This window comes from Taeniopygia guttata, chromosome 2 (genome assembly GCF_048771995.1).
Source record: "Taeniopygia guttata chromosome 2, bTaeGut7.mat, whole genome shotgun sequence".
In the NCBI taxonomy this organism is placed as follows: Eukaryota; Metazoa; Chordata; class Aves; order Passeriformes; family Estrildidae; genus Taeniopygia; species Taeniopygia guttata.
The window spans coordinates 17,609,172-17,634,711 of record NC_133026.1 but is presented as its reverse complement, the minus strand read 5'-3'; the positions used below and the strand labels follow the sequence as shown (position 1 = coordinate 17,634,711).

Sequence of the window (25,540 nt, the reverse complement as noted above, 5' to 3'; positions counted from 1 at the left end):
TGCATAGATAAGTAATTGATTTTAAAAGTATTTTAAATCCACAATGAAAGAAAAACTACTTCCATACTTTGTTGGTATGAGCTGGAGGGCAGTCATCTAGTCTAACACCAAAAGTTCCAACAGCAGAGGGCTTCTTTTCAAATGTCTTCCTCATAATGCTTGGAATGCCTTTTCTCCATGTCCCTTTGTCTTTTGGTGGGCTTGTCTCATCTTTTTGTTGTTAGGACAGTGGAAAAAAAAGAAAATAAAGAAGAAAAATAAGAACACTTATGCCACAAAACTGACTGTAAATACAGGTAACAGATTTGCAAAGAGCAAGTAACACCTGCTGCATTTTTAGCTTTTACCAGCCTTTATGAAACAAGCCTTTACATGGCTTTATGCAACAACTTCTGTTACTCTTCTGTGGTTCAAAAGATAAACCTGAACATACTCACAACCCAGACTTAGAAAAGCAAGAAGCTGGATGCTACCGTGGCATTTCATCATTCTAAGACTAAAAGTAGATAAACTACTAAATTTAAACTTGAAATTTATAAAAACTACTAAAATTTAAAAAATTAAAACCTACATTTAGTAGCACAACACTAAGTTTCCATGGAATCACACTGCTGCACAGAATACCCATCAGACTCTAGAGCTATGCTCACAGTTGTGCAGACTTACTCACTCTTTCAGAAATTATCAGATTTTAGTCACTCCTAAGTAATTCCAAACATTACTCACTTAAAATATTCTCTATCAAAAAATCAGAGGTTCAGTTTCTCTGTTTACCTCTCCTATAGAATTTTTGTAACAAATTGCAATTCCCATTTATCTTGCACTGCAAGTCATCTAGCATAATAAGTACTTCTTATTTCTGGAGATATTCTTTCAGCAGATGTGAGATTTACTCAACACATGCAATTTAGTTACATGTGTAGCACTGCAGAAGCACAGGGATGTTCTTTGGAAACAAAAGCCAGAATTCACTGATAGCTTAAATTCAAGACTGAATCACTCCAAAGTGGTGGATGAAAAGCGGTTGCTTATCCAGTTGCCTGAATTTGTACAATACACTTTTTAAACAACAGTCTGATGTGAAGTATGATATGTTTACACACTACGTGAAAAAAAAAAGTAAAGTAAAGAAAGAAAGAATAAAAAGAAGTTGATTGTGACATTATTTGATGGAGCTCAGATACTGATTCAAGTTTGCAGTGCCAGTTCATCAGACATTTTTAGAACTCAGAAGGCATTAATTTTGTTCTGGAAAAAATAATACAAGTTCACTCCTGTGTTTTAAGAATTAAAAATAAAAAAAATCTGTTCTATACTTTGGAAGCACTTCAGTGGAAAGTATTACCTTATCAGTTCCAAGTCAGCTGGAGACAGAACATGAATTACACACAAAATTATTTCCAAAGCTTGGCATAATTTTGTTCCCAAGAAGTTTAACACTTGTGTTTACTGCTGTTAGCCCTACATAGAGCTGAAGGGGGAAAAAAACACAAAAACCTCCTGAGAGGGGACTAAAATAAAAGTTTCAGGATCTGAGATTAAGTAGTTTCTAGAAATGAGTGACTAAAGCTGCAGCTTAAACTCCCTGGGCTAATCCTTGGTTTGCATCTGTATATTTATGAATTCAAAAATCCCTGAGAAGGGCACCTGGATGGCCTTACACCGGGGCAAAAGGGAACTAAAGAAATAGACAAAATACAGACCTTTAGTGAGAAGCTTCCTTTCTGTCTCATCCTTAGGAGAATGTGGACTCTGAGTCCTCTGTTCTGCTTTAGTTCCAAGTAGAGTCTGTCTGATACTCAGACTCTGGCGAGGTGTTTTGGGAGATGGTTCCGTTTTGCTGCTTGAAGAACTGAACAAGAGAGACTACTTCAATTGAAAGAAGCTAAATAAGAACTCTACAAAAACCATTGGCAACATATAATTCACCCACCTCATCATTGTACTGTACTCTTTAATCCTTCGACTAATTAGATCTCTACTAGTGACACCAGTATCCTATAAAATAAATTGAGAAATACTTTATAATCTTATAAAATAGAAAAAAAATCCTTTCAGAATATGATTAAAGTCTTCTGGCAACCAAATAAGTATAAAATTCAACAATTCAGTCCATTTTAAAGAAACCCAAACCCTTAACCAAACCAAACATCCTAAGAGGCAGCTTCTGAGAACAGTAAAGACAAAGCGCTGAAAAACCACAAGGAAAATAAAAGTGAGTAATTACAAACCAAGTACTTCTATTTACGGGTGGGGTTTTTTTTTCAAAGCAGTATTATTTAATTAATACCTCTTAAACTGAAAGTAAGTTCAAACAGAAAAAATGCAAGTAAACATATATTACTTTAAAAAATCCAATCATCTGTGCACATAGTTAGAAAACTAATTGCTATTACAAATACAGCTGAAAAAGACATTAATTCAAATCTGCTTTTTTATCTATCTGTGTAATACTTTGGGTAATTATTTTGAATCTGAGTAGATGTGCATGACCACAGACATAAAAATATTCCTCTGTTGCTCATCACTGCAATGAAAACACAATGGACAATATTGGGACAGACATTGATACCTTATGTACAATAGCAGATGCTTGCCTTTGGCTATGAGCATTGACTTAATTCATAGAAACATCAGTAAGAAACAGGCATCTTCAAAGTTTCATTTTTTAATTACTGAGAAACTCTTCACACTGTACTACTGCACAAACTCTGCAATGCAGACTCTGCAATGCAAGTCTGAAGAGAGACCACACTGGTCCTAAATCTGAAATTATCTTTTAAAAAAAGGTTACTTATTTTTGGCAGATCAGTTTACTATAAAGTGTATCTTTAGTCAAATCAGGAACAGCATTAACTAATTTATTTCAAACATCTATTTTCTGATTATGATTACATTGACTTTTTAAAACTATTAATTTACTCAGTTACCCTGCCTTTCACCTCATTTTCTTTTATGTTCCTGTACACATTTTGGTCAACTGGTTAATTAAAAAATTCATTCTTCTGTTCAAGTATTAATTACAAGAAATCACAATACATTTTTAATTACAATGCAAAAACTACAATTCTGCTTTAAATATTATACAATCACCTCATCATTTAAGTTGCTGTTGTCTTGTATTGCTTTAATCCATGCTAACATATTATCTCTGTCCTCAGCTTGAAACAGATACTCGCGGTCTGAAGTGGTGAGTCTAAATACATTTTTCCTCTTGGTTTCACAGTACGAGATGTCTATCAAGCAAGCATTGATGCTTATAGGTTGTTCTTCTTCAGAGAGGGTCACTTGTTCCTTTTTATCCTTGTACAAATAAAGTGAATGACCTCGAAGAACAACATACAGTTGCTTCCATGGCCGAATGCTCCCACCAACTCGCTGAAAAACAGCAGCCAAGGTGTCAGATTGCTTTCTTCTTACAGCACGCCTCTCTGGATTGCACACCTACCTCCAGAGGTTTTACACAGAACAGCTATCCACCTGGCTGGCAGAAAGACTACACAAAGTGGGATTCACTAATTGCTCTCCATTAGAGGACTGAATTGCCCCACAACCTGCCCTCCCACATCACCCATGGAGTGTAAGTTCACATGTGACAGCAGGTAAGAAACAGTATGAGACAATTTCTGGTCTGGTACTTAGGGAACTCTTGCCTATGTCTTTTAAACTGCCTCCAAGTCAGGATGGCATTTTCACATCCCAGCAATTCCAGACACCCAATTTTCCTTAAGCATTAGACTATATTTGTGCAGAAGGTTAATTTGACCTTAACTCCACAACATTAATAAAAATTACAACTTTTTTCATTATTAGAAAAGAGGAAAAAAATGCAACTACACCTACCAAGGGACTGGTTCTTATTATTTAAGTAGTCATTAGAAATTAGTTTACTTCAACAGATGCTTTGAAATGTGAAATTAAAACAGTCTGGAAAAGCAGTCTGTAGACAAAGCTGAGGAATTGAATGAAGTCAATTTCTTACAGATATAAACTTTTTATATTCTTATTGATGATATTATCCCCTCAAAAAAAAATTAAAGAACCTAAACAGGAAGGCTTGTATTTTCTTATCTTATTTTGTCACCAGCTTAGCATTTGTCCTAGGTTAAAAACCCAAACATGACAGGTACCTTTCCTTTGTCTGTAAAAAGCTGTCGAAAATGGAGCCATCCTTCTTTGGAGGCATCACCAAACACTTCTGAAGACGAATCTTTCCGGGAACCAGAGTCTTCTGAAGATTTCTGGCTGTCTGGGACCTACAGCAAACACCATAGAAAGAACCCTACAGTGTAACTCTGCAGACATTTGAATACCGTTTCTATATTTAAGAAGTTTCTCGCTTTAAAAATGTCCCCAGGAATATGGTCCCAGGAAAACATAAATTCTAAAGTTTACACACAACAGTATGTGTAAACTTGCACACACCCTACACATGCTAAGAATACTTTGATAAACTTCTCAAATCTTAGACTCTCATTAGTGAGTTTTCACAAAAGGCCACCATATTTATTACGCTTTATTTACAGAGACTGAGGAAAATGAAAATCAAGGACTATGTGATGGGTCCAGGAAAAAAGAGACTATGTTTACTTATATAGTGCATACATCAGCAATTCCAATAAACCTCCCATCTGTTTAGCACATCACTTCATAAAACAGACCTGTATAATTCAAACCATTTGTCATAGCAGTATGGGTAAGTTTATATATATATATATTTACCTACCTTAATCCCCTTTAAACTAGATACATGTTTAATGGATCTGTTGGAAGAAAAACAAATGTTAAAATGAGATTTTAGACACTTAAAAAAACAGATGTCCAAATTAATTAATTTTTCCGTGAACTCACGATTTTCCCTCTTCTCTGTAGTCGTCCAGTCCTTCATCATATGACTTTGATCTCTCAGTTTTTGCAGCAGGTTGGCTATCCAAGACACTAGGCCGGATGGATTCTACAAAGAAATAGAAATTTTTGAGTATGCAGGAACTCGAATTACATTTTTGTGATTTATTTCAATCAATAAAGAGTTTACAATTTTCACTCCTGATCTCCAGAGTGTGAAAGGAAAAAAGTTGCAAGAGAAAAAGAATGAAATCAACGCTCACCATGATCATGTGAAAGTTGTCGCCGAATTAAAGGGATTGGAGATGTAGGACTGGAAGGAACAGCTGTTATAGCTGGTGCTTGAGAAGCAGATGCAGAAATAACAGCAGAAGCAGGAATGTGTGCAATATCATGGTCAATACTAGGACTAGTCGGTTCATCTACAAAGGTAATATGCCATATATTAACATATTAAATGCATTAATCAAATGCTCAAATCAAATAGTAGCCTGAACTTCTCATTACTGGGATATCAGATATCTTAAACATGAGGTCATTCTAACAAACAAAAGGGTCCAATTAATTCACACTATCAAATGTACTCTTTTTTTCATGAAGAGAAGCTTGTTTCATTTCATAGGGATGATAACTACATTAGAGATGAAGGCAATAAATCATTGATTTTGCTGTGTGCAGAAGAATTTTTTGGATTATTTGGAAGTGGAGAATTTTTGTTTATATGCATAAGCAAAACCCACACTTATTGTATCAGTAAGCTTGAATCAAGAGACAGATATCTGCAATAAAACAGGGGCAGACTATCAAAAGCCATTTGGTTTAAAGAGTGTTCAAATAAAACAGCCAAGTTACAAGCAAACAAAAAAAGTATTTTAAACAGCTATCTAGCATTCAAAGAACTAATCCCCCCATCCTCTGTACATTCAAATAAAGAAGCAAGTATTCAGACCTTTAAAAGATGAGATTACTACATACCAATCAGTTCTTCCACTAATTGTTCATAGAAATGACTGCATGCCATACATGCCCAGCACCTCTCAGTCTCAATAGCCACAAGCGTCATAATGAAAAATTCCAAAAAGCTTTAAATATACTAGTATTTAACATGTTTCTTACAAGATAGAAGAAGCCAAAATATGCATTTTCCATCATTTTGAGAAAAGAGCCATAACATCTTCTAGAGCACATTACTAGCACTAAAAAAATCATTCTACTTCACGCTCTGGTAGAGGAGGGGATAGAAAAGAAAAAAATCAAGTCACAAGCAGGGGCTGAACTGTACTGCCATAATGAATATGAATGTACTCTAGGTGCTAAGAATTGTAATATGCAGAGCTACTGAAAAGCCTATTGAAACCAATGAACATTCACAGACAGAGGTTTATTCTTTGCTTTGTGTGAACACAACTGCATGTGCTGCATTGTGCTGTTCCAACAGTCACTAACAGTTCTGTTAAGGCAGCACTTGTACCATCAGAATTTGGCAATGTACATTTAGAACAAGGCAATAAACAAAGTACAGGACGGTTTAGCAGTAACATGCCTCTAAATAGTCTGGGGTGAAAAATATAGTAACTTTTGAAGTTAAAAAAGTATATCCCAAAAAACCCAGCTGCAAACTAGAAACATTAATAAAAAGGAAAAGCAACAAAATTCATACCAAATCGTGACACTACAATTTAAAAATTTTTGTGTTTTACTTGCATCCAAAGTGATAAATTAGAAGCATTTAGAGATGACTTCATGACAGCAACTAGGACACAGGAAAAAGCTCAGCTATACTTCCATTTCAAACCTGCAGCAGCTCAATTTCCTATTTTTTTAAATCTGGTGAGCTTCCCTGAAACTAATGTTGACTAAGGAATATAATCACTGACTATGCAATTGACTGAGTTACACTACGCAGACTGAATGTGCTCAGGTTAAAGTTATTTATGTTAACAGACATATCTCAAATGTCATAGTCTCTACTCCCAAAAGTTATAAAAACACTAGCACTTGAAATAGATCTGTGCGAGCTGTGAACACAAACATGTCTGGCAACACTACAGCATTTCCCACAACACTTAAATCCAATAATTCAGATGAGGAAGAATAGTTTGTTTCCTAAAAGCAACAATAATTATTCAAATCATTATTACTTCACAGTGGATCCAATTCACAGATGAATCAAAATTAAAGTTGTTTCAGAAATATGCAAATTTTGGAGGAACTGCAAATGACATTGGTATAGGAGAGGCATAACTACTCAGTCCCTGAAGAGACTGAAGGTCAGCTAATAGCAAGCTTTTATGTAATATAAAGTGATGATGGAGTAAAGCATGACATACACCAGAGGAGTTTCTGCCTATTAATTTAATGTACTAGCAAATGCCACTGCTGCTGTCCAGTAAGAAACAAAACCCAAACAAACTACATATATTCCTCGTATTTTGATCTTCCTTTCAAGTGTTTGCAATATTTGTTAACCTTTTCAGTTTCCTTGACTGACATATTTGCACCCCAGAACTCGCAAACCATGTGAACGGATGTTTCCACTGACCTAGGAAAGCCAGCAGATATGCTTTGGACTTCAGCAAAGCTTTTGATACTGTCTCTCACAGTTTCCTTCTGAAGAAAGCATCCAGCTCACAGCTGGACCATCCTGTTACACAATGGGTGACCAATGGGATCATGGGTTGGGCACAAAGGGTTACAGAGCATGGGGTGACCTCAAACTGGTGACCTGCCACTACTGGAGTTCCACAAGGATCCATCCTCAGCTCAGTCCTCATCCACATCTTCATTTTAATCACATGGATACAGGACTCAAAGTAATACCAAGTAGGTTTGCTAACAATAGTAAATTGGGAATAACTGTCAACTCCTTCAAGAGCAGAGGCTATTGACAAGTTAGAAGGCTGAGCAACCATGTAAAATTCAACAAGAGCAAGTGCCAGATTCTGCACCTGGGGTGGGACAACTCTGGTTGTGTGTAGAGACTGGGGAAAGAGAGGCTGGAGAGCTGTGCCATGGAAAGGGACCTGGGGGTCCTGGTCCATGGCAAGCTGAACCTGAGCCAGCAGTGCCCTGGCAGCCAGGAGGGACAACCCTGTCCTGGGGGGCATCAGGCACAGCATGGCCAGCTGGGCAAGGGAGGGGATTGTCCTGCTCTGCTCTGCACTGGGGCAGCCTCACCTCCAGTGCTGGGGACATTTCTGGGTGCCAAAATATAAGCAAGAGATTAAACTGTCAGAGAGCATCCACAGGAGGGCCACAAGGATGGTAAAGAGTCTGGAGGGGAGGTCTCTGAGGTCCCTTGGTCTGGAGGATGGAGAAGGGGAGACTTCATTATGACCTTCAACATCCTCACAAGGAGAACAAGAGGGGCAGACACTGTTCTTCACTCTTCTGACCAGCAACAGGACTCAAGGAAACAGCACAAAGCTGAGTCAGGAGAGCTTTAGGTGGGATATCTGGAAAAGGTTCTCCACCCAAAGGGCTGGTGGGCACTGCAACAGCACCCCAGGGAAGTGGTCACAGCACCAAGCCTGTGTGAGTTCAGGAAGGATTTGGACAATGCTCCTGGGCTTATGGTGTGATTCCTGGGGTGTCTTGCACAAGGCCAGGAGTTAGACTCAATGATCCTGATGGGTCCAAATGATTCTGTTATTCCAGGACTACTTTGTGTTATACTTTTCAACCACAATCTGTTCAGCATCATTATCTATCAAGTGATGCAAGACACTGGCCATCAGAACCAAGCCAGCTTCTCTGGCTAAGGGGGGATGCCACTTGTCACTTCTGTTTGCATGAGAGTGCAACAGGTCAACAGTTAATAGTTTTCAGGAAGAGCCCTTCAACGCAAAAACATTTATGGGGTAAGACACTGAAAACTTGTAATACAACACAGCTCCAGCCACAACTAACTGATCCTCTTGCCAAGGCACAGAGAAATCTGTGCATCAAAGTAGGCTTGTAGTGCCATGCAGCTGGAGACTGGGGACCTACAAAGATAGAGAGCATCTGCACACAATGTAGGTGAGGTGAAAAAACCTGAAACAGAGATTTATACCAAATGGGCTCAGAGGCCCCAGAGAACCAGAGATTTCAAAACCAGAGAATTTCATGGGCAAGAAAGCATGACAAACAGGACATGCTATCCCCACTATGTGAGTAAGGAACAAGTATCAACCAATTTATCAGATATTCGAAGAGTCAGACACAAAATCACTGAGAAAAAGCACAGATCCATATCACAACCTATTAAGCTAATACAATACAATTTTATCATGATTAATATATCATTTAATGTGTTTGTTTATCCCATCTTCTGAACAGTCCCTTAAACTTTACGGTTTGAAAGTAACAACCTGAACACAAAAGGGGTACATTTTGAGAACCTCAAACGTAATTTAAATAAATCACAGAATTATTCAGGTGGAAGCAAACCTTGGAATGCTGAATTCAGACCATGTTGATAGGGCTCTTACCCAACAAATGCCAAATTGAGGGGGAGATCTTCCTGCATATCCTGGCTGTGTTCTTTCTTCTTGATCCAGACTAAAAGAGTGTAAGTCTAGTGTTGTCAAAGTCTATGGCACAAGGATGGTGTCACTGAAGAGCTCAAAACCCTTGCTGAAGTCAAGGCTGGTGACCCCCTGCATCTTCCTCTCATTCATACACCTACTCATCTCATTATAAAAGGCAATGCCATTAGCCAAACATTTGGCAAATCTATGCTACTCCAAATCTCCTTCTCCTTCCTTTGTCCAGAAACTAGCTCCAAGAGGACCAACTCAAGGATTTGCATGAGGATGCAGATAAGGTCAATTGACTGCCTTCCCTGAATTGTCCTTCTCATAATTTTTCAAGATGGCTGTACCATTTGCTTTTTTCCACTCTTCATAATCCTTCAAAGACAGTATCTCAAGCAATGACACCAGTCAACTCTGTCAACACCTTCAGATGCATTTCATTGGGTAACATGGACAGGTATGGGTTGAGCTGCACACGAGCTGTTTTAAGAACACCCTCTTTATCCAATCTGGTAATGATTGTGGGGTTTGTTTGTGTTTGTTGTTGAGCTTTGGCTGGTTTGTTTTTTTTTTTCCATTTTTGTTTTGTTGTTTTTTGGTGGTTTTTTTTTGTGGTGGTAGGGAAGCAAGGGAGAGAGGTACTTAAGGAAGTTGTTTAGTTAACTGAATCATACACACATAGGAAACCAAATCAGAGAGAGACTTTAGTACAGACACCATTAAGGATGCTTTAATAGGGATTATTCACCAAGAAATGTGATTCCTCCTCCAATCCATACAGATTCAGTTTGCCAAAGCTTTTTTTCACTAGTAGTAAAAAATTACTGGAAAAAAAAACAACTTCCCAAGGCTAAAGTCATCCTTCATATTTATTCCCCTTGAGACATGGCAGTCTTGCAAGCAATATTTCAACACCTTAAAAGACCTTAAGAAGGAACTGTGTTATTTAATAAATGCAGACCACATTACCATTTAAAACACCAATTGGGCATCTCAATTTAAACAATGTAATACGTGGCCAAAAAGCTTAATTCAAGAAGTATGTATTTTATCAAAGACTATGTACCTGATTTAAAGATTCAGACCATAAAAAATGTAACAGCTGTGTAGTAATACACACTTAAAAACAGCTTTACATTTCCCATAAGAATGTTGAGACAGCATGCACCCCCAGAAACAAAAAACTGTCCAATGTACAATTTCCCAAAATGCATGCATTGAAGAAGATAACTGTATTTTAATATTACTGGCTTTCTGACAACTATACCAAATCCTTGGATTAAGTATTTGTTTATAGATGCTCCTGTAGCACTAAATGCAATTTTGGTTACTCAGATCTTGCGTAAATGTAACAGTGATTGATTGTAAAAAGCCCAGCCTTCTGCAGAAAGCTCGAGGTAGCTCATGCTGCTGTCTGCAAAGCAAAGGGCTAAAAGAGTCATTAAAAACATTATTTTCATTCAACTGAGCCACAGATGTCAAGGTTCCTTATAGACTCAGATGGCATCAACCTCACAGCCATTACAGTAAGTATTTTAATAATTGCCTCTCTAGTTCTTCAACAGTTCGCTCAAACAACAAGGTATGGCTTTGGGATGCACTTTAAGAATGTATCTTACATGTCAAATTAATTTGCTTATGTAACAAAAGAAGGAACAAACTATTAAGTATTCATTAGTAGAATTAAAAAAAAACCCTAATCTTCTCTTTATGGAGGATTGACAGGATGAGCCAGCAACCCTGCAGCAGGACTGGTTTTAGAGGCACAGTCTTACTGAATGCCAGCCCTTTGCAACCATTTTACACTCCACATCCTTGCTGAATCAAAAGTAAACTACATGGAATTAACCCTGCTATCATGTAAGATAGCCCAAAGGACTAATAAATGCCCTACAGCAGTGACGTCTTGTTTTAAACCCTGCAGTACAAACTGCTCCATCCTACAATTCAGCCTGCAAGGATAAAAGCTCCCTTATGTACTGACTTCCAAGGCTTAAACACCTGATTTGGAAAAAAGATAACTCTATTGCCTGGATTCCTCATTACCTGTTACCTCATTTTTTCAAAAAAGAACCTTGGAAATCCTTTTTTTTGGCTAGTTTTAAGTACATCCAGCACTACTTGTCTTTACAAATAACTTCTTCATATATGTACTTTATGTAATTATCCTCATGTGGCCAAAAGAATAGAATGGAAACACATCTGCATGCTGAGCACATTCATGGCTCTAAGCCCCACAAACACACGACTGGAACAAGCTTCCTGAATCATCAAACCCAGTCCTCTGCTAATGCACTCATGTAAACAATATGTTAGTTATACTGACTATGTTTCACACAAACAGAAAAGGCTTCCCAAGGTTACTCTTCATGTCAGACTATTGTGAAAACTGCATCTATCAAGGTCTATCGCTTATTTTAGTGTCAAGCAAAAAAGTTTAACTATCTTTCTACACAAAGCAATTCTAAAGGTTCCTGCTTGCCGTATTACCCCATCACAAAAAAAAGTACAATTCTCAGTATATTTTTTGTTGCCAACAATCCCGGCAGCATTCCCTACCTGCAATTATTATTTGAAGTTATAATGATGCACTTAGGATGATTTATGCTTTGAAACTATTACTCACTATCAAACTAATCTGATGCTTCTACTCAATTAAAACTCTTCTAGATGTTATGAATTATTGCTCCAAATTTTAAGTTTTAATTTAATAAAATATTTTTGAGTTACAGTAGCATTTAAATGATATTTAAAAAACTAATTTGTAATTTTGCGTTTTGGATGCTATACTTCAGAATACCACAATGATTTAAAAAATGTTCTTTGGATAAGAAACACTGAAGTGTTCAGCCTGGAGCAACAGTGATTTGGCAGGCCACACTGAAAAACCCTGTAAAAAAATACAAGACTGATGCTTATCTTGGAAACACTGATGACATGTTAAAAGCTGTTCCAATGCTATCACGATAATAATGGAAGAAACAGTCCTCAAAAATGAACATTTGTCAGCCCTAATCTCTAGTGCAATTGCATTTGTGCTTCGATAGTTTGGAATAGCTAGGCAACAACTAGTAGAAAAGAAAATTATCACAATAGCTAAAGATTTTTGTTTTTATCTTGACTGCTAGCAGTTTTGCCTTAAAACACACCATATCAGCCATCAGTATTCAGCCACCATTTGCCCTGAAGAAATCCACACACTTTGAGTTAATGAACCACAATCTCTGCTGGAGAAGTCCGAGGTTTGGAGTTTCTCCCTCCTCATAAGGGGAAAACAGAATGAGTACATCCTTTCAAATGCTTCCTTTCTGCTTATGAGAATGTTTCTGTTTCCCCTAACTGTGTCTATTCCTACCATCATAACCTTTTTTCATAGCGTGTTTTGCAAGCATATCAATTTATTTTCTTGTTTCAATTGCATTCGATGTATTCACATTGTCATTTTCAAAGCCTCAGCAGCCTGCAGAGAGAGGCATTAACATGTAGGGGGAGGATAGGGAAAGCATGGCACATAATCCACTAAGGCAAGACAGTAAAGTCCTTACACTTTCCAAAAAGTACTTGGAGTTACGTACATTACCTAGGACTTAAAGGTAAGTATTGACAGGGTAAAGCTATACACCCCTACTTTCAGCACTAAAGAAGAGAAAAGCAATCACATGTATAATAAAGTTGCCTGAAAAGCTTAACTAAAAGGTGATTTAGAATGTTTCAACTCCTAATTCCTTAGTTAATACACGTTAAAAAATACATATAGTATCAACAACGACAACATCATAGAAAAAAAAACCAACAGGGTTGAGCAGAACTCACTGGAAGCCAGGTACATTTACCCTATCTGCTAATTAGCAAGTACCCAAGTACTTTTATTTATGACATGTTTGTAAAAAAACAGGTCATGAAATACAAAAAAAAAAAACAAACAAAAAAACAAAAACCTGAAAAACCAACAAAACAAAAACACCAACAAACCCCACAAAACCAAACCAAAACAAACCCCAAACAACAACAATAAAAAACCACAAAAAACCCCAAAACAAACCAAAACAAACAAACAATCAAAACGCCAAAAAAACCCAACCACAAAATCCAAAGCTCCCCCAAACCCCCAACTTTTTGGTTTTGAAAGTTAGCGTGAAGATCAGCTTTTAAAGTGTGGTGTACAGCAGAGTGTTCCTAATTATTAGCACAGAAATTGCTGTGGTGGTTTGCCTGCACTATGGGTAGAAGCAACAGAGATTTATTGTAAGGGTGGTATTGCACTGCAACAGGTTCCCAAGAGAATCTCTGGATACCCCATCCCTGGCAGTGCTCAAGGCCAGTTTGAGAGAAGCTCTGAGCAACCTAGTGGAAGGTATTCCACTGATGGCAGGGGCTTGGAACCAGATGGTCTTTAGGGACCCTCTCAACCCACACTGTGAACTTCATCAACAGGAGACATGGTTTAGAAAAACACAGACACACACTAAGGGAATAAATACCATGTAGTTTCAACTGTGAAATCCCTGGCAAATCTTTATTTAAATCAATACAGGGTATTGGATAACAAAATTTTACTGTAATACAGACGAGAAAAGAGGAATTTATGGTACACTTAAAATCACATTTAGCTCAGAGATATTTTAAAGTGCAAATAGTGGGAGAATAGAAAGTATCACATATCCTTGTCCTGTTCTTATACCCTTCCTAATGTATGAGTTTCAGTCAGGGAGAGAACAGTCATCTAATTTTTACAATATTTTGGTGTTACCAAAGTCTGGTCAGTATTTTTATCTGGGTAATTTTCCTTCCGTTATTCACAAATTAACAGTGGAATGAAGTCACCTAAATTTTTTCCAGGGTAAGGATGTGCTAAATACTTTCAAAATAGGATCCCACCTTTGAGGAAAAATCTTTGTACTTACATGATGCTACTGTATGCCTGAGGAAAAAACTCTTTAATGGAATAGCTATGAACTTGATTTTATTTTAAAATAACCTTGAACTTTGACATTATATTTAGGCTAAGGTTTTTAAAACATATCTGTTTAAAACTAATTTTCATGTGACAGGCCTCTGTGAAGCTGGAAAGAACATCCACCCAGTAGTAATGGCCAAAGCACTAAGCTGGCCTGACAGCTACACATGCTGCAATCAGGTCAAGAATTGAAGTAGTGCCCCACTGCGCTCCTGGGTAGTTCACTCAATACAGGAATTGGATTAACCTCTTTTACATTTCTTTCTACTCTACAAGTAAGTATTGTAAGAAGCAAAAAATATTTTCAACCTTGCTGCAAATCTCAGACATGAATACTAGACATTTATGTCTACAAAATGTATTTAAATAACTATATCCTGAATCAACATTTTCTCAACAGTTACAAAATTCATAAAATGGTTTGGTTTGGAAGGGACCCAAGGCCCCTGCTGAGGGCAGGGACACCTTCCACCAGACCAGGTTGCCCAGACACCCATGCAAGGAGGCCTTAAATACTTCTAGGAAAAGGACATCCATAGCTTCTCTGGACAACCTGTTTCAGTGTTTCACCACTCTCACAGTAAAGAACTTCCTCCTAATATTTTATCTAAACCTCAGTTTAAATCCATTGCCCCTTGTGCTGTCACTACACATTCTTGCAAAAAGTCTCTCTCCATTTTCCTTGTAGGCTCCCTTCAGGAGGTAGGCCATAATTACAGCATCCCAGAGCCTTCTCTTCTCCAGGCTGAACAATCCCAATTCTCTCAGCCTTTCCTCACAGGAAAGGTGCTTCATCCCTCTGCTGAATTTGGTGGTCCTCCTCTGGAATTTCTCCAACAGGTCTACACCTCCCCTGCTGGGGACGCCAGAGCTGGATGCAGCACTGCAGGTGGAGTCTCACCAAAGCAGAGCAGAGGTTAGAATCTCCTCCCTTTACCAGCTGCCCACGCTGCTTTTGATGCAGCTCAGGGCACGTTTGGCTCTCTGGGCTGTGAGTACACATGGCTGGGTCATGTCCAGCCTCTCACCCATCAGCAGCCCAAGCCCCTCTGGGCAGGGCTGCTCTCACCTGTCCATTCCCTGGCCTGTGTTAACACCAGGGGGTTGCCCTGACTCACAGCACCTTGCACTGGTCTTGTTAAACCACGTGAAATTCCCATGTGCCTACTCCTCGAGTTGTCCAGGTCCCTCTGGATGACATCCCATCCTTCAGGTGTGGCAACAGCACCTCTCAAGCTTGGTGTCAATCTGTATATCTGCCAAGGTGCACTCAACCCCACTGTCCATGTCATTAATGAAAATATTTAATAACCATGGCCCCAGTAAGTATCCCTGAGAGACACCACTTGTCATCCACATCTATCAGGATGTTTAGCAGCATTCTACTTTCCATTCCAGTGAAGATTAACTCATCCAAAAATTACCCAGTAGGTCTGAAAAGTATCATTTGCTGCCCTCTAGCACAGAAATCATGCAAAAACTACAAGTCAAAAAAATGCACATTAAAAACAACTGCTAATATAGTCACTAATAGAGAAAATGTTATTTTTATTAGTCTAGAGAACAGATGAGACCTTTTCTGGGTAAAAACAGTAGACCGTCACTAGACTTAACTTGTATAATTTGAAACAACAAAGACCATTTTTAGGACATAGCCTTTCTCTGGACCTGAAACAGAAGTAGCAGCTTTCTGACAACCACAATATCCTGCATTTAGTAGCATATGGAAAGTAGCAAAGTGTGCAATACCACTGTATTTTATCTGTAAAGCTGGCAGCTTCATCATCCCTCAAGAACATATGCTTACCTGAAGAGTCTGAACACACGATGTTTTGCCTAATTTTTTTGCCTATTTTTTAAAAATAAATCCATTTCTCCCATAAAAGACATTACAGCTGCCTACTAGATTTGGTCTGAACAGATCTGTCATTTTTATTAATAAATTACACACAAAATTTAAATCTCCCTGCTTCTGAACTACCTTTTTTAAAATACTAGTGTCAAAAGGCAGTTCTTCTGTAACCCACCATGATCCCTGCAAGAACCTGCTGTAAGGAAGCTCAACAGAAACTCTGCCTGGATTTCTATTTGCAATGTAGGGCACTGTACTACTTACCCAGGGCTAAAATCATCCTGATGTTGTGCTGTTCTCAGAAGCAAGTTAGTCACAAAATACTGCTTCAAAAGCCAACTGTTCCTGGCTGAATTTCTACCAAAATATGGTCCTGGCCATATCTACTGCTTCTAATAAGCAGAAAGTGGTGATAAAAATAGATACAGCACAAATATTTTAAACACCACACATATTTTAAAAGGTAGCAATCCGTAGCCTTGGAATATACTTGTTACCCTTCCCCAAATTCGCATTTTTACACTACTCCAAGTATCTACTGTACAAGTAACTTCACTAAGTGTATTAAATTAGTTCTATCCAATTAAAACCTAAGAAAGCAAAAAACCCTACTATATGGATATAAGCATAAGTGAAGAAAAGCAATTTGCCAATTCCAAGGTATGTCTTCATTCAAAGTAAGATCCTTCTCAACAATCAGAGAAGGAAAAAAAAATCCTAAAAACCCAAAAGAGAACCCTAAACCAAAACTTCCAGTGATTTGCCATCTGAAGAGTTAAAAAGCCTTTAATTGAATTTCCAAGAAGATCTAGGGTTTTATCTGCCTGATTAAGTACAACTTTTAATGAGTGAAGTTGTAATTAGGCATAATGATAGCAGAACAAGCAAAGTTAGAATAATGCATATAGACTCTAACATAAGTGGTCCACTTTCATAACATCTCAGGCTCTTTCTATTCAGAGAGGGTTATTTCCTCTTCAGGGAGCTGGAGCTTTCCACAGCCCCTGTACTGGCACAGGAATTTCTTGCTAGGAAAACAGCCACAAGTACCATGCTGACTCAGATCGTGCTCAGGCTCTAGAAGCATCTGGTTTCAGTATTTCTGGAACATTCAGGAGGTTTCATTCCAAGAGGCTTATAAGAATTCAATCCCATGTGGTGTTATGCCAAGAGGTTGCAACAGAGAGTTACAATTTTGTTCCTTCTGAACTGCTCAACTGCTACCAAATACAGTTCAACTGATACGTTTTAGGTTTCTTTGAACTTTAATCAACACATTTCTCTAAATTATGGAAGCAAGTCACATAAATAAAAGTTCATAGGAAATCTTTGACAAAACCAAGAAAGGAGAATCTGTAGAAAAGGTTGGGCTTGACATTACCAATCTTGATCTAATTTTAACATGACATTTCAACTGTATGGGATTAAAATACTCACAGCAAACATGGAATGTAACTAAATCAAGAGCCCAACACTGATTTTAGGCAGAGTATTGAAAAATCCTGCACAAAGATCAGTTACATGCCTCACAAACTTTGCTAATCCTTAAAGAAAGATTGACTGTGTCTAAAGAAGAACCTAAAATTACACTGATGCATCCAGTAATAACAAGAATGAAAAAGATCTATATAACTCCCATTCAAAATGAAAAACCCAACAAAAGCAGTATCTGCTAGCTAAGAAAGCACTTTTTAATGTCTTACCAGTATTCTGTGAAAAGACCAGAATTATCGTATCTTTTGTATGATTTCCATTTTCTGATGAAAACAAAGCTTCTTCACTGTTTTTTGGTTATTCATTTTTACTAGTAGTGGGTATTATAGATAATGCTTGGGGGAAAAAAAAAATCACTGCTTCAGATCCCCAGCAGAAGACAATTATGCTATGATACAGATACATCGCATCTGTAATTCCCTTAACCTAATGTGTAAAAAAACCCAAAAAGGATCAATAAAAAGAGTTGTTTTTCACACAGATGAGTCTGAGAATCAAAATTCCATATTCAGTATTTTCTAAATACTTCCTATGCTACATTCAAGAGCACAGAGAGTCAGGTATAAATCTACTCCTGTGGAAAATTATGCACAGACATCCAGACTACATAGATAAGATTATATCAGCCAGAACAGAGGAAAATCCAACCCAACAACAACAGCAGGACAAAGACAAGAGAGGCATTGACTACTTGGATAGAACAGAAATGTTCTGCACTGTAACCCTCTCTTCAGCAGAAAACACTGATTCATCACATATCCAACATTCAGTATAATTTTTTTTCTGACTATATCAAATCCCTCCGTTAGTTCTTTTCCTCTTCAGTGCCCTTCCCATAAGCTCTCTGTAATTCCATCCCTGTTTGTGTCACAGCACACAGGCAAATCATTTCGCCTTCTCAAATTCTGCTTCCACAAACTTTCATTCATATCCGCATTAGCATCCGTACTTGCAAATCCACTTCTTTTTATTGCTATCCCTTCACGTGAAACAGCTTTCATCTCTTCCCCATCTGTCGCAGAAAGCTTTCACCATACCTATTCAGCTGAAAAACTTCTTTTTTCCTGACAAATCACTCTTATATGGATTTGCATTCATATTCCCTCTGTACTGGATTCCAAGTATGTTTTATACTAGTAAAGTAAAAGTATTTGAAAGGTGTTGCAAATGCCAGTTGTCCATATACGTAACATCACAACATTATGTGGAGCGATAAAGTTATGGAGTTATGTAACACCGACTTACCCAGAGGGTTAAAGAAAACTCTAGAAAAATATTACATCACTGTGGGTTATTTTTACACTCATTCTCCAGGACCCCCAAACAAAACAGATTTTTTTTTTTTCTCCACTGAAAAATATTTTTTCCTTTTACCAACCCAAAGTTATTTTAGATGAGAAAAATCTCCCATGCCTCTCAACCTCAGGGCTTACAGGAATAGCAGTCAGTTACCTGGCATCTTGTTTTTCATCACCTCTAGGACAGAAAAGCATTTGATATACACTGAACTAATTTAACTCACCAATAAATGGAATTGAAGCCAAAGAGTCACCAGGTGGGCTGGAACTCGACGCTTTCCTTTCCTCTATTCTTTTTATGTGGACTTCTCTCCGAGCATCGTTAGGTAACCAACAGGTAGTGTCCGAGGCTGCCTCTTGGTCATTAACAGCAAGAATGTAGGACTGATGCCTCAAAGGCTGGGGAGTTTGGTGGCCAGAAGGGGATTTGTCCCGCATGACCACTGTGTCTTTGTCATTTCCCTGAACATCCATTTGCAGACTTTCAGACTCATGAACATCTTCCCTTTCAATACCATGAATCTTTTGTCTGATGGAACCATCTATGTTGTCAGAGGTAGTTAAACACTCACTTGCTGGGTGAACAAGTTTGGTAGAAGCTGGAGCCAGAGAAGAGGGCTGGATGGTTTTACCAGTTTCTGTTTTGTGATCTGGGGCACCTTCGGCTCGGATCCTTGACTGTTGGTTTAACAGACTGCTTTGATGCAAATTATTTACTGTTCTTTGGTCTTTGCTGGCAATAGCATCCAGGCCCTGGTTAAGGGGAATCGACGGTTTTGCTGCATAGGGAGCTGAGTTCTTCAGAGAGCTACTTTTAGAACTTCTGGCTGATGTGAGACACAACCTTTCTTGTGAAACACCTGCAGATTTTGAAACTCCCCCAGGAGTTTGCAAATCGCGAGAAGGCTGTAAGACTTTGATATCTGGTGAAACTTTCTGAAAGTGAGAACCAGGCAGAGAAGCTCTACTACCAGTTCTCCTGTTGTCTGAAATATAAGTATTCGGAGCAATAGGAAAGTTTTGACCTCGAAGGGACATATGAAATGCATGCTGTCTAGATCTCTCATAAATCCCTCGCCGATCATCTTGTTCAGTAAACCCTGTCCATTTGTAAGTCTTTCTCCTATCTCCATTTGCATCAGCAATCATATTCTCAGAATGAAAATTTTCTAGCACTTCACCCTGTTTGCTGAGATAATCCCACGACCGAGCCCTGTGATTTCTAGCATTGACTGAAGGTGAAGTTAGAGCATCTTGTGAAGCACTTCGGGGCCATTCTTTCATCAACACGGGATCTTCAAGCCTTTCCTGGGATACACTTCTCTGCCGGATCTGGACAGACTGCGGAACCCTGTCGTGAGAGGTGCTCCTGCGCCGTACCTGAGAAGCAGTGCGATTTGGCACCACCTGATTATACTCAGTTGTGTTCTGAGAAGCTGCCCTTAAGCTATCTAACCTTTCCTGTATTGTTCTGGAGCCATACATGTGCATGCGCCTATTATCAATGTACTCCTTGTAAGTTTTGTAGGTCTTCCAGTCTATATGCTGGTGGGAGGTTGGAGAACTGTAGTGATTAGTAGCGACTGAGGGCGAGTCTGTGGCTTGAGTAGAAGGTCTAGTGTTTGGGATGCCTTCTGGACATACTACATAATTTGAAGCTTTACTTACTGTTACAGTTGTATCAACTGGTCTTGTTATTGGAGTCTGGGGAAGTACAATGGCAGTGGACACTAAAGATGGTGGTGATGTGGTGGTCCATGCTTTTAGACTGGTTTGATCTTTTATGCCGTATCTTACTTCCTCTGTCCTGTGTGATGGACCAGCATGGTTATTTCTGCAAGACGGCAAATCTACAGCCTTCTCAGAAGGCACAATAACAGTCCTTACAGTTTCATTGCAAACACACACGGCTGTATTTGATTTTGCAATGTCTGTTGGAGATGGAGGCACTTGTATTTCCATTCTGTAAGCCCTCTCTGGCTGTGTCAATGCTCGGACTGGTCTACTGACTTGCTGCTTCCCCAGCGAGAAGTCAGAAGGGAGCTTGTCTGCGGCTTGTGCCTTAACAGAGGCTGTGGATGTCAGGCGTGGGTAACACACTGGTGGTGGTTCAGGTATGTTGTGGGCATTACCACTGTAGGCTTCATTGCCTTTCAGGTAGGCATCTTGGGAATATGCCTGTGGAGAGAAGATTAAGTGAGTATTCAGTGAGGGAGATGTAAAACTTTGCCATTTAGTATTTGCATAACCAAGCTTCAAAGGAGGAGAACAGCTACAAAATTCACACTCCCTCTCATTTCAGACAAAATGTTAGTTCAAAAGATAAAACCAGCATTCCAGCCTCTTAGTGAGCAGAAACAGAACAAGCAAAATCATGACATTCATTCCCTCCCTCAACGATTAAAAAACTGATGACCAATTCTAGGACATACTGTGAGCAGGGCATTGAGTCAGGTTTCTCAAAATCCATGAGCACACAACACAGTATTTTTCTCCCCTTTAATTCTGCTTTCTAATATGATACCTAATATAATACTTCACACATTTTCCTCCTTTAAGCCTCCCATTGCTGAAAGCTGGAATTTCACCGCACTCGATAGGTTAAAATGCTGAATAATAAATTCAAATAGCACTAGAAAATTCTCTATATACTTAGGGTATAAAACAACTCTGTTCACTTAATGCAGTATATATGAAAAGTACAGACAAATAAATATACATATACACACACTCCTCTAAGATGTCTTCTACATAGAAACTACTGTTCCTAAACATATAATGAAAAAATTGAAGCAGTAACATATTGTTGTGAGACAACACCCTGTAAGTCATATTTTAGAGGAGACAGCAACTACATGGCACGCAATTTTACTGCAAAAATATTAATGATATTTAGCATTTTTAACTTTGAGGTAAAAATAGTATGAAAATTCATATTCACCACTATCCATGCACTATTGAAACCCAAACTGAAATCTCTAATTTCCTTGGTGCACTTTGCATCTTCATGCATAACAACCTGACTTCTAAGAAAAAAATGGTTATATCATACTTAGTGCATTTCTGCAGCATTTCTGAAAGCAGCATTTGTCATTGTGAAATTAACGGAACATTCAAAACAATATATCCATGAGAAGCATACAGCATACTTAAACAACATTCTATTATTGAAAAACTTCAGCATGACTTTGTTCAGTTTGAACATAATGAAATAAAGAGCCAGTGCAGAGCCTGCCAATGTAACAGAAGATTAAAATAATTTCTCAGGGCTTTTACACGCTTAGGAGTGCTATCATATCACAGCATTTCCTGTTCAAATCATAACATGCTCAATTCCAGTATATCAGTGTGCTCTGTCTTAACAGTAGACAGTTATAAAAGCCTAAGTGCAGCCATAAAATGAACACAGAGCAAAGTAGAGAGGAGGGCGAGGCATTTACAATACTGCTGCAATGTTACATCGAGCATTAGTGAAATGCAAAATATTAAAGCACACTGAGAGAAAACAGACCAAATAACACAGGCACAAACCACAAATCAAGAGATCAGCATTATGAAGAAAATTCAGCTCAGACTATCTGGTTCATTACCAAACTTGCTGTTTCATATTCTTGCTTCTCACAAATCATTCAGAAAAGCATGCCTTACAAAACCATCAGAGAAATGGCTACTGTACATTTCTTACCAGTGCTGTGACATCCTTTGTAAACTGCAGCTGGCAGAAAACAGGAAAACACAGTAAAAACTGCTTACAGATGTAAAGACAGAATTATCTTGTCATATTGATGTTGACTACAGCAAGCTAAAAAAACAGCTTCACTGATTTCACTGGAAAGTACCAACAGACATAAAGGGCAGTAGAGCATAAAAAATAACTTCATCCTCCTTGTGAGCATGTCCATCTCAGGCTTTTATCTGCTCCTTACATTTATTCTGTACCTCTACAAAAAGCAAAATACATTTGTGCCATTCTGCCTTGGTGCATCCCTACAGCTGCCTGCAGAGAGCTCTGGCTCTGTGCAATAGAGCAACATCACTGTCTCTCATTTCCCTGGGCTGCTACCATCCATCCCTGCTTCCTGGTGACGAAACAACGGCTTTATAATGCACTTCAAACAGCACGCCCCTTCCTCACGTATATCCGAACATGACCACAAACTGTCAGCTGATTGCAGCTGCTTTCACGCTCTACATCTGAAATTAGAGGAATGATGCTGCAGAAATACTCTCCTCATGTGATTTGTAATTTTTTTTCCTCCACTCATAGTAAAAATCAGGACAGGCTTCCACTGACACATTTAATGGAGGAAAGGAACGTATGAAGACAAACGTTTCTAAAGCTTTAAATAAATGGCTATTTAAGATCTTGATGGGCTGAAGAATTAAATTTTTAAAATTGTAAGAGATGCTGAAGACTCAAAAAACAGATTAAGCAAGATCCTTCAGGCATGCAAGACAAACAAAAACCATCATATGTTGCCCCCTAATCAGAAAATAAACAATAATTTATACAGCTGATGAAACAGCTGATATCCTACCTTCTCCAGGATGTGCACACATTAAATGAACAGAAAATATCCCATTTCTGTTTTTGTAAAACATTCCCCTGACAAACAATGCTTCATTGACTTTGATAGCAGAAAGGCTAAATTCCAAAGCTGGTGTGATCTGATTGTAGCCAAAGACTACAAGTGAGTATAAAAATAAGTTCTCAGCTCTTGACAAAATTAATCACAGGTATTAAAACATCACCTTTAGAAGACAGCATTCCCACAGGGTCCAAAATGAGATCAGCTAGGTTTTCTCCTCCCACAAAAAATTATGTTTCCATGATTGCAGGTATATCCAGAGAGACTGCCAGTTCTGTGTAAGACAGTTACTGAAAAGTGTATTTCTCCTCTCAACCTCATTCCACCCACTACCCAAGAAAGCACCGAGACAAAGCAGAATGTACTTCCAAGAAAAAGGAAGTTCATAGACAGGATTGTGATACTTCCACAAAGAATATCTGGTATCTTTGTTTGATAACTCTGATTAAGGGCCTACAGAAAATAATGCAAATTACACAGAAACTGATGGATCTGTCCTGCAAATATCACACTGAAGGGGGTATTATCAGCCTTTTTACCAATGAAATATTTTAACTGCTTTAAACACAAAGTGATGAGATTTTTAGAAGAGGTTTAGAGACTAAGAAATGTGAAATACACCAAAGTATTAGTTCATACATTGTTTTGATATTTAACATATTTTGCAACCACATAAAACACTGCTTGAGTATTACTCTCTCTTTAGTTTCTATAACAATCTAAATAATGTGAAAAATGCTACCTTAATCTCTAAGGGATTACAACAGGATACATTCATAAAGGCTGAATTTTAAGTGTTTATAGTCTTAAAACAAAAAACAAATCAACCAAACAAAAAAAGGCTTACAACTTAGAGAATAAAAACGTTCTTTAATATCCAGATTAGCAATGCTCCTAATTCAGACACTTGCAAACCATTTCAATTTCCAGAACTGGATACTCAGAAGTCCCAAAATGATCCAAAAATTAGTCTAGGTGTTTTATGAGCTCTTTTTCACCTTCTCAAAACAATGGCAGTTTCAAAAGATTAGAATACAAATGCAGCAATTGAGAGTGACATTAACTGCTCTGATGGATAACAACTCTGCAACAATTACTAGAAGAAAATTGCTGCTCTTACAGTAAGAACTCGGCATGTTTCTAGTTACTGGGTACCATTTCTTCCCCCCTTGCAATCTGGTTTTGTTTGCAAAAAGTTTGCAAACTCCTGTGGTAAAGGAATAATTTCTTACTGTGAATTTGTAGAACTGTTAAGGGTTTTAACTCCTAAGGTAATACATTCATGCCATATGATAGACAAAATACATTTTAAGCAAATAAACCATTTTACCAAGGTATTTAATTAACCACCTAAAATATAGCTGAAGGGCTTTGGTCCCACATATAATCCCTTGATTTAATGCTATTAGAGGCTAGAACAGTAACAGCCAAGTGCATGAGGATTCCTCTGGGAAAGAATCATGGGAAACCCTTTACTTTCAAACGAACCATATCCTACACCCGTTAGCCCAAATCCATGAAAACATGCAGCCCTATGTTTCACTGAGGATGAGTGTGCTTCACTCCACCACAGGATGAATAACAACAGAATTTCAACACAACTATTCACTAAATTGGTGATAAGCATTTTGATGAATCAGAAGCTAACATGCCTAACTCCTTGCAAAATTGAGCTTGAGGCATTCTTCTTTCCTTCTCCAACTAGTCTGGCTTCAGATTTTCTTTCTTCACTACTAAATTGTTCTCTTCCCCAGTCTTAACCTAATCTCACTGTCATCATGAGTATGAAAACTGCACACCAGAAAAGGTTTACAGGTCTCTTAATAGGCAACATTTTCTACTTACAGTTTTTTCTGGCAAGAATGCTAACAATACAGTTCAAGTGCTTTCATTTTACTCTGAGACACGCCAACACTACAGTCAGATAATGTTATTTGAAAAAAAAAAAAAACAAAAAATGCACCTTTTCTTCCTAAAGGCAGCACATC

General features: G+C 38.1%; 1 protein-coding gene across 7 annotated transcripts in view; it reads right to left on the bottom strand.

Annotated features, from left to right (window-relative positions):
* The window catches only part of ARHGAP21 (Rho GTPase activating protein 21), a 112,210-nt gene that overhangs the window by 9,658 nt on the left and 77,012 nt on the right, over positions 1-25,540 (bottom strand). For 5 of the 7 annotated variants that reach the window (XM_030264514.4, XM_072925448.1, XM_072925449.1 and 2 more), the window contains 10 exons: positions 22,649-22,678; positions 19,188-21,141; positions 5,109-5,267; positions 4,852-4,954; positions 4,727-4,763; positions 4,131-4,256; positions 3,094-3,378; positions 1,934-1,998; positions 1,704-1,852; positions 68-210 (listed from right to left, as the gene is read on the bottom strand). In XM_030264514.4, coding sequence (XP_030120374.4) covers positions 68-210; positions 1,704-1,852; positions 1,934-1,998; positions 3,094-3,378; positions 4,131-4,256; positions 4,727-4,763; positions 4,852-4,954; positions 5,109-5,267; positions 19,188-21,141; positions 22,649-22,678 — 3,051 coding nt within the window. The remainder of the gene's footprint in view (positions 1-67; positions 211-1,703; positions 1,853-1,933; positions 1,999-3,093; positions 3,379-4,130; positions 4,257-4,726; positions 4,764-4,851; positions 4,955-5,108; positions 5,268-19,187; positions 21,142-22,648; positions 22,679-25,540) is intronic. The other 2 variants (XM_030264517.4, XM_072925450.1) reach the window with 2 other exon arrangements.